Source organism: Cyprinodon variegatus, unplaced genomic scaffold (assembly GCF_000732505.1).
Source record: "Cyprinodon variegatus isolate N-32 unplaced genomic scaffold, C_variegatus-1.0 Scaffold213, whole genome shotgun sequence".
NCBI lineage: Eukaryota > Metazoa > Chordata > Actinopteri > Cyprinodontiformes > Cyprinodontidae > Cyprinodon > Cyprinodon variegatus.
The window spans coordinates 315,727-331,528 of record NW_015150666.1 but is presented as its reverse complement, the minus strand read 5'-3'; the positions used below and the strand labels follow the sequence as shown (position 1 = coordinate 331,528).

General features: G+C 44.4%; 1 protein-coding gene across 4 annotated transcripts in view; it reads right to left on the bottom strand.

Annotated features, from left to right (window-relative positions):
• Positions 1–15,802, bottom strand: part of kmt2a (lysine (K)-specific methyltransferase 2A) — a 45,638-nt gene that overhangs the window by 6,666 nt on the left and 23,170 nt on the right. For 3 of the 4 annotated variants that reach the window (XM_015380418.1, XM_015380421.1, XM_015380419.1), the window contains exons 17-32: positions 13,697–13,899; positions 13,513–13,610; positions 13,294–13,431; positions 13,063–13,221; positions 11,542–11,653; positions 11,372–11,450; positions 11,102–11,262; positions 9,955–10,101; positions 7,311–9,864; positions 3,701–6,271; positions 1,628–1,690; positions 1,326–1,552; positions 1,165–1,239; positions 877–1,051; positions 582–689; positions 414–494 (exon numbers count right to left, since the gene is read on the bottom strand). In XM_015380418.1, the coding sequence (XP_015235904.1) occupies positions 414–494; positions 582–689; positions 877–1,051; positions 1,165–1,239; positions 1,326–1,552; positions 1,628–1,690; positions 3,701–6,271; positions 7,311–9,864; positions 9,955–10,101; positions 11,102–11,262; positions 11,372–11,450; positions 11,542–11,653; positions 13,063–13,221; positions 13,294–13,431; positions 13,513–13,610; positions 13,697–13,899 (6,951 nt within the window). The remainder of the gene's footprint in view (positions 1–413; positions 495–581; positions 690–876; positions 1,052–1,164; positions 1,240–1,325; positions 1,553–1,627; positions 1,691–3,700; positions 6,272–7,310; positions 9,865–9,954; positions 10,102–11,101; positions 11,263–11,371; positions 11,451–11,541; positions 11,654–13,062; positions 13,222–13,293; positions 13,432–13,512; positions 13,611–13,696; positions 13,900–15,802) is intronic. The other variant, XM_015380420.1, reaches the window with a different exon arrangement.

The following is a 15,802-nucleotide window of genomic DNA, read 5'->3' as shown; positions in this document are numbered from 1 at the left end:
TGTCCTTAGGTGTGAGTGTGTACATGAATGGTTGTTTGTCCTGTGTGCCACTGTGTTGACCTATCCAGGGTGTACCCCGCCTCTCGCCCATTGACTGCACCAGCACCCCTCGTGACCCCAATTGGAACAAGTGTGTCAGATAATGGATGGACATCATCGGAAGGCTTGGAAATCATACTTTCCTAAAGTAGTGAAAAGGCCAAAATGCCCCAGAATGTTGAGTTGTGAGTTTCCATGGTTACATTTTGCATTGCACAATTCATTTAGAGTGAATTTAAGGCATTTTATTGGGACTTATTGTGTCTTTCTTTATAAGCCTCATTATTAGACAATATGAGTCAATATGTGCATAATTCTTGCAAAGCTGTCCTCTAGTCCTGTTTAAATATGAATAGCAAATGGTAGTTTCTAACCTGTAGACTCCAACTGTTTCTTTGGAGGTAGCTTTGAGCTGTTTGAACCTCGCAGTAAGTGGCAGCTCCATGGAGGGCCGCCTGAAGGGGCAGCATGAGAAACAAATGTTAAGTTAGTATTCTTGTCCATTGCAGCGTTATATCACTGAGAGCTAAACAGGGGCTTACCTGGCAGTCCTGAGCTGCCCTTCCTCTTCATCTTCCTCCTGAGGACAGTACTCAGGGGGCTGGCGATGTTTAGAGGCCAAGAAGTTGAACATGTCGAATACAGACCTCCTGGTGGGTGAGGAGGGACACAGTGTTTGAAACAGTAGCATAAAGACCACATGCATGGCATAATGCATATCTTACAGTTAACTGCAATAGTCTGCAGAAAGGCAATTTCTGTGCATTTCTGTGTGGATTGCTTTTCCCACCCAAACATTTTGTAAAGTGAATGTTGCATATCAGTCCCTGTTCTAACCTGTGGTGGACTTCTGCGCGAGCTGAGCCGTGGGGGTTGAGAGGAGGTTCATCGGTTTCCTCTGGCTTGTGGAAGCGGAACCGGTAGCTTCGGCAGTGTCTGGATCCATAAAGCTGCTCCAGCAGGAAGACCACAGCCTCATGGACGACGCCGAGCATCCTGAGTCCGTTCACACCTGAGAGTAGAACAGAAAAGACCCTCACAGTAAAACAGCAGCCTTCACGTGAGTGAGGAGGTGTGTTTTCTAGGGCAATATATGAGTTTTGTGTTGCCAGCATCCTCAGTTACCTTCAAAAGAAAGCTCTTTAAGTTGTGCATTGGAGCGAGCCTCCTTCACCTTTTCTGTCACAGACTTCCAGGCTTCTGTAGAAACAATTGTGAAATCTACATTTGTCAAAGCAAAATGGCAAACATGACACCCAAAGAAAGGATGGGCTCCCTTGGCTGACCTTCAATACTTTCACAGCGAATGTGGAAGCCTTCCTCGCTGTAGATTTCAAAAATGATGCCTCTTTTGGGTTTGCCATCCAAGCCAGAGTCTGTGCTGTTGCCGTCCTCATCGGGTGGTGAAGCCGCTGGAAAGGAACCAGCTTCTCCAGCTGCAGGGGGTTTGTCTTTTTCCACCTTTTTTCCTGGTACGGCATGTCCTTCAGGTGTCTTCTTCTTCCCAAACAGGCTGAAAATAGAAAAATAAGGTGTTAGACTGTATGTAGTATTTACTTTACAATCTAAAATGAGGAACTACACTCACTTCTTATTGGTGGCCTTCTCCTGAGGCCTGCCAGTGTCCATCGGTTCGGGAGAGTCCAGCTCTCTAAAGCAAAGGTTTAAAAAACTTCATTTAATTATTTTCTTACTTCAATCTGTCATAATAATAAAAGCGGAGCACCTTAAATAAGTATTCACACCCTTCTGCATGGGACTTTCTACAGCTCTCTTTCAAAGGATGGCCTCTCACCAAACATCCATAAAGGTCAGAATTGTGGAGTACACGTAGGGCTGTCACGATAACCTCACAAATTAAATATCGCAATATCAAGAAGCTCACCGCGCTACAAAACCAGCCACCGCCATTACCGCATCTTGGGACAACAGTTGAGAAGGATACAATGGCAGCTGCACTCATATCAAAACCAAATGTTACTTCGCCCCTTTGGGAGCATTTCAGTTTACAGCCAAATGAAAAGGGGGAGCCTGATAATTTAAAGCTAGCTGCCATCCAGCTGTTACGGCGCGGCTACCGCCGCCTCCTGCCACACAGAGTCGTGGGTCGGCTCATGTCGGTGCCAGCCAACATTTTGGAGTCGGCAAAGCCTTTGCTGGAGTCGCTAAGTGACAGATATAAACGTCTCACAACCGCTGTTACACAGTACCAGGTTGAAGAGATGGTGCCATTTTCCACTGAGGAGAAACCTGCATTCTGGTCGCTCCTCTAATGAGCGCATCGTCCAAGAGGGTTTTCAGTGTCGCTGGAAATGTTGTCACCCCTCTCAGATCCTCTCAAACTGCATAAGGTTAACATGGTTTTACTTGCCCGCAACAAGGACATAGCTGAGCTTTAAATCACCGTCTTGTTTGTTTGTGTGTGAATTAAGAATCATGGCGCCTGTTACATTTAATTTTGTAGAGGTGCACTTAAATGCACCTGTTTTTCTTTTTTAATTAAAGATGCTGGTTTAAAAAAAAATTGCCTTTAAAAGTTCAGCCTTATTCTGAATTTTGTTAAGTTCACTCGGAGAAATGAGGCATATCTGTGCCATCACTGCCCTTTGATCTGCATTCAATAAACTTTATAAAATTGCCATGTCTTTTTTTATAACCTTTTTTTAATGTTTAAGCGCCATGTTTCAAAGGAAATGTTGCCATGTAGATGGTAATTTAACAATATACAAACAGATTTGCGAAATAGATTAGAAAAAATTATATTTAGCGTCCTTGAATAATCGCAGGGGGAATTCCTCAACCGCAACAGCCCTAAGTACACGACTCCCACCTGAGCTGTGGCTCTGCCCCCAGCTCTTCCAAAGTAACCATGGGCCTCTTTGGCTGTTTCTCTGATTAATGTGAATCTCTGGCTTTTAGAGAGCAGCTGCATTTATATAAACATTAAATTACACAAATAAAGGACCACTATCAACTATTTCATTGACTTTTGAAGTGGATTTACGTGACTCTTATTAAAGGGGTAAATATATTCCATAATTTTCCTTAAATATCACAATCACATGCTACTTGGTGTTAAGGGCAGATTATACTTCTGCAACCGCACACATCAAATGTTGATTGGGTCTGGTCACGAACCAGTTTTGCTGGTATACTTCAGCACCGTCGATATGGAATTTCTAGGGACGCACAGCAGTTTCCTGCCAAAGCGCAAGGGGGAGCCTATTTGAGAACTCGCGACAACTTCAGCGGATGGTCACGAGAACTTCGGTGGCACCGGTTTATCTTCCAAAACAACAATAGCGTGTCTGCAAGATATCACGGTCACAGAGATGCATCTAGAGTTGCTAGACATGGAAGAGGAACAGGTTCTGTTAATGGAGTTGGCAAAAAGACAGATTAACCTTTTGTCGTATTTGTCCACTGTAGTTCTTCCTTGGTTTTTAAAAATGTCGTGCCCGGGAACCGAATCGAACAGGGCGACCACACAGACAGCCAGAGAGGCATACCAAGGACCGATCACAGCTGCTTTTTGTCGCGCACAGAGAGAGATTTGACGGTTGCAGAGGCTATGCCTCAGAAGCATAAACTGGCCGTTAGTCTACCACATGTGACAAAGATCAAGGCATTGTATATAAGATGACAATGAGGAATGGCTCACCTTGGGTTTGAAGATGGCAGCTGTTTCCCAGGGTTGCTGTGACATTCATTTGCCTGCGAGGCCTTGAGCTTCTTCCCACTGCTGATGTCTGGACTCTGTCTGCCCCTCTTTACTTTCTTTTTGCTTTTATCCGCACCTGAAGCTGTGTCTGAAGCTGCTGTTGTTGTGTTTGTTGGTTTATGGTCAGACACTTTGGGAGCAGGATTTGTTCTGTTACTCTGGGAATGCAAAGAGGACTGTTTCTGTGTGAAAACTCCAACAACGTGTCCCTTGTTGGGGCTCAAATGAGCTGATGGGCTGTTAAGGTTCTGACTGGAATCCGCGCTCGGCGCTCTGCTCACAGGTTGAGACTGATGCTGCAGGTGGACGTTACCACCTTCTGTTTCTCCGTGCTGGTTGACAGCCATACTTGTCGGTAGAACACAGATGCTGCTGGCAATAGAGGTCTGAACAGGGGAGGCGAGTTGTGACACGAGAGGAGCTCCCCCCGCTGGCTGAAGGACCATGGGCTGATCCGAAAGTCCCAAACCATGTGGATTTGCTTTAAAGCTGAGTACAGGGGTGGAGAAAGACACCGAGCCTGGTGCAATAAGCCCAGCAGAGCCGCTAGGTGGGACGGAGACCACATTCAACACCGACTGGCTGGGACTGAGACCAGCGACTGAGCATGGTAGGATGTGAGTGGAGGAATCGTGGCTAAGGATGCCGGTCTGAGCAGGACCTGGAATTCTCTGCTGTATGAGAGCAGTGGGATCCAAGTACATGACGCCACCGGACTTTGGCCTCTTGATGATATTTGGGACTTTGCGGTGAGATGTAGAGATGGTGCTTAGCTCAACCAGGCCGCCAGCTTGTCCAGGGATGCTGGCAGTGATCTGCTGGGAAGACAGGTTGATCAGAGTCATATTAGGAGGGCCCACTTCTGACGGAGCCAGAGCCGGCTGGCTGCGGCAGCGAGCTGGTTTCTTGTTTTTTCTTGGCAGACGAGAGATGGGCCTCTTCTTGCCATGAGAGGACGCAAGGACAGGAGGGGAGGAAGTCAGGGAGGAATGACTGGAGACTATGGCGACGTTGGGACCGAGCTCATGAGGTCGACCAGCCTCTGAGACCAAAATAGGGGATTGGTCTGACGGCTGAGAGGGCAGACCGATGAGCAGTCCTGAGGTGGTGCTGGGTATTCCCGTCTGGAAGCCTGCCTGTGTGGATCCGGGGAAAGTGTGAATCTGAGAGGGGTGAGGTATGGTGCCCAGGACTTTTCCACCAGCTGGGAAAATTGGCTGGGCAGGAGATAAGCCACTATTTAAGCCTCTGGTGATCGTCATGGGGCTCAGCACGGCAGACGAGGTAGCTTCCATCACTCCTGCTGCACTGATTTTCTGGGTGACGCCGTTTGGCACCGTCTGAACCAGGTAGAGAGGCTGGAACTGCTGATTGACCACAATGAGCTTATCAGGGCCTGGTTTGATCACTGCTGGGCTGGAAACCTGAGCCTGGGAAGGTCCTGGACCAGGGACTGGACTGGGACTGCCTGCAGCAGCTGTGGCTAGGTATTTCTGACCCTGAAGAGGCAAAGAGGGAGAACTTGGCAAACCAGAAGAGACAGAACTTCTGCTTGCATCCTGGCTGGCAGACGTTTCAACCCCCTGACCAATAGCAGGGCTGGAAATAAACTGGTCTGAAGTCATTTGGCCCTCTGCAGCCTGCGCCTCTCTGTTTCCCAAAGCAGGTCCGTCATGCTTATTGTCGGACGGTGACACACTGGGACCCGGAACTTTCTTATCACCGTTCTTTTCACCGCTGATATTTTCTGGGTCAGAGTTCAAACCAAGCATTGTGCTGTCTGAGGTATTCGAGATGAGGCCACTTGCTGAATGATTCTGGCTGGAGCTGACAGACGGGCTGCGCGTCGTCAGAACTGAGAGGTCTGAGGGTAGCTCTAGAGGAAGATATGGTTCTTCAACTGATATGGAGCTGTTAACACTGGCCTCCACCACCCCTCCGCTTTCTGCGCTAGGCAGGGGTTGAGAGAAATCATCAAACAGAATGTCCTTGCGCCTATTTAGGTCATAGGACTCGTCCAGCAGCAGCTCAGAGGACGACGGCTCGGATTGTTGACCCAGAGTTGGCAGCGACATGGATGGCGTGTTTAATACAAACTCCATGATATCTGAAGGCAAAATGTTACCACATTCATCGCTGTTGTTGTTGTCAGAGTCAGATTTGAGCAGGTCTGTGCTGAGGGAGAGCTGGGCCTCAAGCGGATCCTGACCCTGGTTCTGTGGTTGGGCTTTGACGCCACCACTAAGGGGAAGACAGTTTTCCTTCTGGTTCTTTCTGCTTTCTCGTGTGCTCCCTGATCCGCCACTGCTGTTTTCAGCCTCTTTGCTCGATTCATGGTGGTCAGTTTTGTCGACGTGTCTTTCTCTGCCTCTCCTCTTGGGGGTGTTTTTCTGCGGTGTGGAGGAAGTGGTAGCTGTAGTGGTGGTGGTGCTGGTGGTGCAGACACTCGTGTCGCTCTCAGAACCATCATCAACGCCGTCAAGCTGACCGATTTGCTGTTTGCCCAAGGTCCTGATAGGTACAAGAAACATAACATGAGAGCCATATAACAAGTAAAGAAAACACCACAGAGAAAGATCAGACCATTTTTGGATTGCAAGTCCTGACTGGTGATTAGCCAGTTGGAGACTTGTAATATTTCCTCAAATCACAAAATCACTGAAAAATGTTATTAAATAGAAATCGGGATTTTGAATGGCTTGTCTAGACAGTTTGGTCATTGAGAAAAAGAGAGCCAGACTTTTAGAAGATAACAGGAAGGTTTAATGAAGTACAAGGAAGTTGACTGGTTTTATCCTTCTGAGCTTTTAGCGTTTGTGAAATAATCTTTTTCTTTTAATAATGAATTTCATCAATATCCAACTCATAGTAGTTGTCTTATCAGACCTCCTTGCTCACATCCAACTTAAATAAAGTTTAGGATATTATCCAGAGAGTAAAATGATGTTTATTTTTGTTTGTTTTTTAATAAAGAGGTAGGAGATGTTTTTGAACTAGAATATGGCAAAGCGTTTCATCTGTTGCCGTTTATTAGGTTGTATCTTGTATGCTTTGGTTAAGAGGAAAGTGAAGGACATGACTCGGTTTTAAAGAGTCTCTGCTCTTATTTGGTGTGTATTTTGTGCTGGTTTGGTGCGGGGTTGTGGCTGTAGAGACACAACTCTTGTTCATAGGTTGCTATTGTGCTGTGTATTTACGTTTTACATCTTTTATTTTATCTGGGTATAACTTTAGCTGTGTTTTGCACATTTTAAAAGGTTTGTGCTGGCTCGTAGCCTAGAATATACTGTTAAATCTGATATGATACATTTCTATACCCTTTGTCATTAATGCATCAGTTATCACTGTTGATGTTGAGTAACTATGACAAGGTTTCTTAAAAGGTTCCCCCTGGGGCTAAAAGTGTAAAAACAAATCAGGATCAGTTATGATTGGTATCAACATTAAAACTATCAGAAATTCTAAAAATCTCAACAAAATTTCTGATTGGTGCTTCTCTATTAAAAACATGAACTAAATGAACATTTACAAAAAAGAAAAGTTTACTAACAGAGTACTCAGCATGTCCTCTTCCGTTTTCTCCTGAGCCCTTTGCTGTTGCTGTTCCTCATCTTTTAGAAAGCGCTGAAGTTGGGATCCTCTTCCCAAACAGTCGTCCAAGCCCTCTATAGACGGGAGGCCATGACCGGGGTTGATTATTGTCCGAGTGAAGTTGTAGTAGTAGGAGTCTTTACCCCTGTTCTTCATTCCACCATCCTCATCTTCTCCACTGTCTGCAGATGAAGATGAGGTGCTCATATCATCTGCTCCATCCACCTGCCCCTCAGCTGACTTCTTCCGTCGGCCAGTCCTTCTCTTAACCACAGCTCCTGCTCCGTCGCCGCTGCCATAAAAAGGAATGTCCTCCTCGCCGTACGAGCGAACGCCGTAAAATGGGGTGAGTCCAAAGAACATGTTGGAACGTGCACGAGCGCTGCGCCGTGGGTAACGCCTCTTGGCTGAGCCTGAACCATCGCTGTCATCTTCATGGTGCTTATCCTCCATGGTTCTGTCATGGTCGTCCTCTGGGCCTTCCCCATCGTCCTCCTCAGTGCACTGAGAGAGTAGGCTGTGGTGGTCTCTCAGCCTGTGGCGTGGACGTTTTTTACGCATCTCGTCTTCTTCTGTCTGAGTCTGGGTGTCAGACTCGGAGCTGTCGCTGCTGCTGGCAGAAGGTGAGGAGAACAGAGGGGAGGGGGGAGAGCGATGGGTCCCCTGTCCAGCAGGGGAGTTGGTGGAAGAGGTGCTTGTGGGACAGGAAGATTGCCTCCCATTGGGGTCAGTCTTTAAATCGGCCTTGAGTGGAGTGTGAGAATAGAGTTTAACAGGTTTCTTCTTTTCTCTGGAGGTCGCCGACAGCTGATTGGTTATCTGTTTGGTGTAAGGCTGAGTGGAGCTCACCTCACCTCTCTCTAAACTTATCTGCTGGAAGCTTTCTGGAGTGCTGCTGTACTTCTTTTCTACACCAGGAAAATTTTCTCTGCTCTTTGCAGACAACCTGCCCTCTCCGTGGTTCTGCTGCTTCTCCCCCTGAGGCTGCCCCTGGGCTTTGGTGCTGTTTCCAAGCGCTGGAACTTTGCTGTTGTAAGAGCAGGAGTTTGTAGCGTGCATGTTGGAGCCACCTGTGGTTTTGGCGTTGTTGTTGAGAAGCGGAGCTTTGTTGTTGCTGCTGTTCTGATGGGTCTTTTCTCTGTCTCGATCTTTGGATGCATCTCTGCTGCCTGTTGATTTGACTTTGGGGTGTTTGTCTTTGGCAGCTGAAGCAGCACCTAGGGAGGTCAGGTTCGAGTTCCGTTTACCAACATCATCTTCCATCGATGTCCGTGATGATAACAGAGACTTTCCTGCTGGACCTGGAGAGTAATCGTTTGATTTCAGTGTACTGGATTTCTGTGGGGAGCCGGATTTTCCTGCGATAGATTCCTTGTGGAGTGAAGACGGTGTGATATTTCCAGTGGCGCTGCTACCCTCCTTCCCTGAGCTGGGCTTTTCCTTTGATGGGAGGATGTTGGAGGGTGCAACGGGCCGGTGGCGAGACAACAAGCTTAGACCATCTTGGTCTTTGCTTCCATGCTTCGTCTGCTTTTCAACCTGTTTGGTGCCTCCACTCCTCTGCTGACCTGAGAGAACAGCAGTTCCCACCGGAGGAGAAGATTGTCCTAAGCCCACAGGAGCCAATTTTGGACTCTTGCTCTCACTGCCAGTCCGCTTGGATTGACTAGCATTGCTGTCTTTCCCTGAGCTAGAATCTCTGTTTCGCTCTGCACCTTTATAACTGGAGTCCTTAGAGGAAGGTCTAACCTTGTCAGAATCCCTGCCTGATGATCTATCTTTACCTTGACCCAGGTCTTTTCCTGCTTCCCTGCTGTGCTGTCTGTGTTTCTCAGAGTTCCTTTGCCCCATATCTCTGTTAAGAGACTTAGATCTATCTGAACCCTTGGAGTTAGGGTTTTTGAAAGATGTCTTACTCTTATCTGTTTCTTTATTACCCAAGTCTCTATTTGTAAGTTTCCCCTTTTCAGAATCTCTTGAGGAGTCTCTGCTTTGTGGTCTTGGAGCATCAGATTCTTTCAGACCCGAATCTGTGCCTAAGACTTTTCTCTTTTCTGACTCTTTGGCTGAAATGTCACCCTTGTCAACGTCTCTTGGCAAAAGTTCTCTGGGCGATCTGCTTTTATGCAACTCCTTGGGTCCTTGGTCTCGATTTGTCGTCCTTCCCTTGTCTGCATCTCTCAGACTTTGCTCTCTCGCTGCTTGCAGCCTGTTTCCGTCTGTGGAAAAGGATCTACCTCTATCCCCATCTCTTTGGACTGGATTCTTCTTTGAGTCTTTGATGAGGTGTTTGGATTTCTCTGGGTCTCTGGCTGGGGAGGGGATGAGAGGAGGAGGTGAGGTGAGGGGTCGTGACAAAGTCTGCGGTGGGGTGGTCACACCTCTCTGTCTACTCAGCTGGTGGGGGGGAGGAGAAAGGGAAGGGGAGCTGTGACGTCGGGAGTCAATGTGGCGAACGCTCTGGTTCTCCAGTGAATCTCCAACAGCCTGGCTTTGGGGCAGCAAAGTTCTCTCTAAAATGAAAGAAAGGAAATGAATTAAACAAGACTCTCCAAACTATTTATAGCTATGTTCCAAACATAACACAATATGCATGTTTGTACCTGGAGAAGTCACGTGCTTGGGGTCTATGGAGCGCTGACATGGGGGGTAGCTGGGATGTCGGTTTCTGGTGTAAACCCTGAGCTTTGGGGTATTAGCCGGAGAGAGGTTTTCAGAGCGTCTCGGTGACTCAAATGGATCAGGGAAATCTGTGAAAGAAAAAATAAATAAAACACAAAAAATTCAAATACTAGCATTAACTTTACTTAGACAAACTTTATTGCCATTTTGTATACACAGAGTGAATACAAACCAACATTGCGATGCATACAGTTTTTCAACAGTGAATGAGCATTACCATTTATAAAGTGCAGCAGTGATCAGAATGTACACATTGTAGAAGAAAAGGAAATACCAACTTAAAGTCATGGGCATTGATATGGAAATGGAAATAATAGAAAGGTTCTGTAAGTTTTGCACTTACGAGTCTCAGGGACTCTCTCTGCCCTTTAATGATTGTTTTTGATTACCCACATTCATATAATGCAAAATATAATAAAGTTGTAAGTCTTCTTCCATTGAGCACATGTGGTAGGTAACTTGCATTATGATATATAAACAGGCCTCCTTGCTCTTCAAGCTCATTACTCACAAAAACATTTAGGAATGTTATAAAAAAAAAAGATATCAAAGCAAGTAATCTAAGTGTGAACCGTACACACTGTAAACTTCCATGCATCTGAACATACCGAGGAAGAGCAAGGATTATTTTGCTAATCAATTAATCTGTTGATTATTTTGTTTTTGATTAACTGATTAATAATCGGACACCAAAAAGGTTCCTTAAAGAAGATTTTTTACAGAATTAAATAAAGTAAATATAAAACTTTGCCACTTGAGGACTTCTGGATAAAGCATAATGACTCTATCAGCTAAAGGCATGTTTTAGAGTCTCTATACTCCAGGTAATGATTAATTGATTATTAAATTAGTTGAGGATTATTTCAATAATCAATTAATCCAATTAATTGTTTCAGCCTTAATTTCTACCAGTTTATGTTGCAACGAAAGCAATTTAAACATTTTTAAATACCATGTTAATGGCTTGGTATTAACTTGGTATTTAACTGTGCTTATATTTGCCATTAACAATTAATCAAAACAGTTTGGAATGCACAGGATTCCTGTACAGATAAAGTACGTTTTTACCTGTTATAGGAGGAGGGCTGTGCGCAATTGTGCGATTCTCCTCTGGACCCAACACACTCTTCATCTCAGACTCTGCCACTGGGGGGTGACAAACTAATATCCTGCAGGTGTACACACAACGCTTTCGAGCATCTAGAGTGCTCCAGTATACCCTTGAACACCTAAGGAAATATAATAAATGAGGTAATATCAGTTTTCTTTTCAGTTCATTTCTGTCCGTCTCTGATAATAATGAGCTGAAAGATAGAAAAAAAAAAAAGATTCACTTACTGGTATCCAACTGGGAAGAGCTTACGTTTGCAGTCTGAGAGTTCAGTCAGTATTCCCAAACAGTCAACCGTCATGGAACCTGCAGTGATGATGTTTGAGTCAGTGTTAAACACACTCTGGAGTTGATATTGTTTAATTTTTAAAATCAATGTTTAGCTGCTGTTCGTCACCTATTATCATGTGGACATTTTCAGGCTCCAACCCTGCCAGCCACTTCCTCCTGAGACTGATTCCTTCAAAGTCAACCAGGATCCTGCGTGTCACCTCAAACCCTGTCACCACCTTAGAAAAAAGTACACACACAGAAGAGGTGAGATGTAGGGACACCATTCGATTAAATTACAGCTCCATGTGTTTTGGAAAGGTCTCTTAACAGCTCAAGTTAAGTCAGAATATGTGGATTCAGTGTTACACTAAAGTAAAGACCAGTGATAAACTAATGCTGCGTTCACAAGAAACGTGATTTAGTCTGTGATGCTTGTCCACATTGCAAGTCTGCAGCATGTAGCTGGAGCACTTCTTTTTGAACCTGTTCCTTCAAGATTTTCATTGTTACATGAATGAGTTCTGTTTTATTTGACTTCCTGCAGCCCCCTCCATCGGTGCCCTCATATCCTAACAACACCAACACATAGCAAGCCTCTCTCTGATTGGTTGTTGGGGCAACAGTTCATGTTTTCGACCTCAGGCATCAGCAGCTGATGCCTGAGGTCGCTTAAATGTTCATGAGGCACTGCTCTAGCTTCTCGAAATGCCCTGCGGAACCTCTTAATGCTCCTTGATGTGCTTCAGCCCTAGACTTTGAACCGCACGAACAGCAGGCTTACATGCAAATCGTGTTCAGTGTGAACGCAGCATAAGGCAGCTAGTTGTTTGCATTAAGACAATGTATGACGCTTTATTAGATTAAAAAGCTGTATGTTCCAGGACATAGTGAACGAATTCCAGGGTCTGGGTTTAGTCTTTTCCTTCAGTCAGAGCTTCCAGTATAAGAACATTATTAATAAATCTGCAGCCTCACATCTCCTCTCTGAGCAATCACTGCATCCCAAACAGCCGCCCACAATACTTTCTCTCAGCGAGTCGGTGTCACATATTCCTCTATCCTGCTCTGCACTGACGTGTCCTCTCCCCACAGCAGAGACAGGAGCTCTTATGAAAAGTAGCTTTAGCTGAATGAGATGTAGCAGCCTGCCGTGTTAAATTGCAAGTGACCTAATAGCATTACAAAGATGCTAAGTGTATTTAGTTAGATTCCAATGTTACTGAAAAGTAACTAATGCCATTAATCCCAACACTGCTCACAACGATGTGCCGCCTAGTGTTCTACCACCACTTAAAATCCTGATAAAATACACAGATTTTTCGGGTTGTAATGTAAGTAGGGCTACAACTAACGATTATTTTGCAACTCGATTAATCTATCGATTATTTTTTCGATGAGTTATCAGATAGAAAGGGTTCCTTAAAGAAGATTTTTTACTAAATTAGACCAGGTGAAACTAAAATGTTTCCACTTAAGGAGTTCTGCAAAGAGCATATTGACAAACAAAAAAGGTTTTTTTAGACTTAGGTAGCTTTTACTATCATTTTGTATACACAGATTCCAATTAACTGTTTCATCCCTAAATGTAAGAAAATGTTCAAAGGTTTTCAGGGATATCTGTAACTATCCAGGGTACAGTCCATACCTCTCCTTTACTGAGATCCCTGTGCTTTGGACAGTAGACCTTCCTGTCTTCCAGGAACACGCAGTGGCTCTGGCGGGCACACATGAAGTGGTAGTTACTGGTGCAGGAGGTGAGGCAGCAGCCCACAGTGGCCCCGGTCTTTTCACACCTCTCACAGTTCTGAACAAAAAGTAGAGCAAGTTATTGACGTCTGCAGAATACAAGCGATTAGCGAAGAGCAAAGTGTCTCACCGTTCGCCTTCCCCTGTAAACAGCCATGTGAACATTTTTTAAAGCGTCGTTGTCGTCTTCAAACACCTCCGCAGACCAAAGAGCGCAGCTCACGTGGGCCCACTCATTCTGACCGATATAAAGCAGCCTGCCGCAGTCCTAGAACAGAAAGCAACGTCTGCAGGTGAAGACTCAGCCCTTTTGATGTTGAACGGAGCATTAAGATTATTCGCGACTTACATTGGTGTTCTCATCTCCATAATGGAGGCACAGAACACATTGCCTGGTATCAGTGAGACCTGAGGGAGGAGGTGGCGGCTCAGGGGTGTCCTCATGGTCTGAGGAGAAAATCAAGCCAAAATCAGAAGGAATGTAATAAAAAAAACAGCCTCATTGGAATACTTTAGCGTGCTGTTTGACTTACCTTTCAGAAGTTTAGGTGGTGGAGGTAGTGGAGGAGGTGACGCTGGCAAATCGAGTTCCCCTAAATTCTTGGGCTGTGGAGCTGGGATGATCTTTTTCATGAAAAAGGGATGAACGGCACGGCTAAGCTCCTGTCTCTCTTGCCACTGCGCGTAGTTGTGGTCCAGGGATGGAGGAAGGACAGCGTTGGGAAGAAGCCCGCTGCTGGTGAACAAGACCACACAGAAACAACTTTGTGTGACACATATTGCTTACAGTGCTGTATAGCTGGAGCTTTAATAGTTAAAATGTCCAACTAAGAGCAAAGATGAGCTTTGAATATAAAATTAGTTAAAAATATTTAAGTATGAAGGAGCCTTCTAAGTAAACGAAGGCTGGGTAGTGATTCAAAAAACTTGCTGCTAAAAGCTCTGACAAATCAGAGCATAGAAAACAAGTTTGCATATGAAGGGGATATATTGCCCCAACAATGAGAAAAGTAAAAAAAAAAAAAGGAGAGGCGTTAAAAAGTATTAAAAAAAAAAAAAATAAATAAAAAAAAAAGACCATCTAGGCGTAACAGATTCAAAAAGGAAGAAAATTATTGATGCTTTTATGTAACCTCTATGTAACAGAGCAAGCGATTTTTATCCCAACGTCCATGACATGCTTCATATTTAAAATACTGCCGCACAGCTGTTGTTGATGAATGATGCAGTGGTCGCCAAAAAAAATCAGGGAAGGTTTCAGACAGCTTGAACAGAGCAACGAATCCAGCAGTGCGACCAACCATAGATGTAGCCCCATCAGTTGTGATAGATGTCATTATCTCTGCAGATTCCTCTTCGCGCTTTAGAGTCCCTAGTAACAACCTAGCAACCGTGGCAAACCATGCCCAGCAATCAGCATGCATAAAAAAAGGTTCCCTGCATACTTTTTATTTTTAATTTTATCACTATGAAAATACACATTGGCCACTCGTGATCAATTATTTGATTAGTGTTTTTTAAAACTTTTTTTTGGTCATAGCCATAAATAGGTCTACATTGTAAAACTTCTTGCGATCGACTGAAACTCCGCCCACAATCAACTGGTAGGCCGCGATCGACTGGTTGGGCACCCCTGCTCTAAGCTATCGCTGCATTTACTAAGTGTAAACGTTTTGTTTTTCCACAGAACAGCAGCCTGATGACGCTAAAATCTGTATATAAATAAATCTAGAGAAAAATGTTTCTTTAGATATGTTTCTGCTAAGCTGACTTCTTTCCAGCCAAGAAACGATACCACCTAATAACAGCCCCACGATATACTTGCTGGAGTGTATAGCACGGCTGAAATAATACATAAATCAACAGTCGAAGCCAACGAGTAAACAAAGCAAAAAAGGCCATCAAAAGAAATGCCTTAGAAGAGCCAGAGAAGATGAAAAGGTGCAGGAAAGCTGACAACTTAAAAGTCTGACAGGCTGGAAGGGTAGGTGAGCAAGAAAGGCTGGGTAAATAAAATAATCAAGAAAAATCCTAGCTGAACAGCAACAAAAAAGGTCATTTGTTTATTATTGCGGCACATCATCACAGAAAATCTGTCGGACAATGATGATATCTGTAGACAAAGTAGAATGTTGCATGCTCAAGCTAATACCCTTGCTGATAAATATGGTGCATGTACTGATGTAGTAAAAGTGGAACTATCTAATGCATATTGTACCTCTCTGTATACTGCTTACCTGTGGTCTACATATAAATAAATAAAAAACAGCCTGCAAAGGAAACAGGTGGCCTGTAATGATGCATTGTGGATACTTTTGAAATGGCCACGATTGACTATTGTGAGTCAATACATTACATGTTGTTTTACGAAAATTTATGTATAGTTTTATCTGAAGGATAAATGCTACTGGCAATGATATTATGTTCTCACTTACCAACATCACGCGTAGTGTGATATGATGCCCATTCCTGTCTCCCCCTATGCTCATATCTAATCAATAATTGGTGTTTTCTGTTTTGTCTTCTTTACTTGTATTGTTTTATTCTTATTTTATATATCTATTGGACCATGAGTCCAAAACATATTAAACTAAGATATATATGAAACATTTAAGAACTGTCAGGAGGAATGTTTTAAA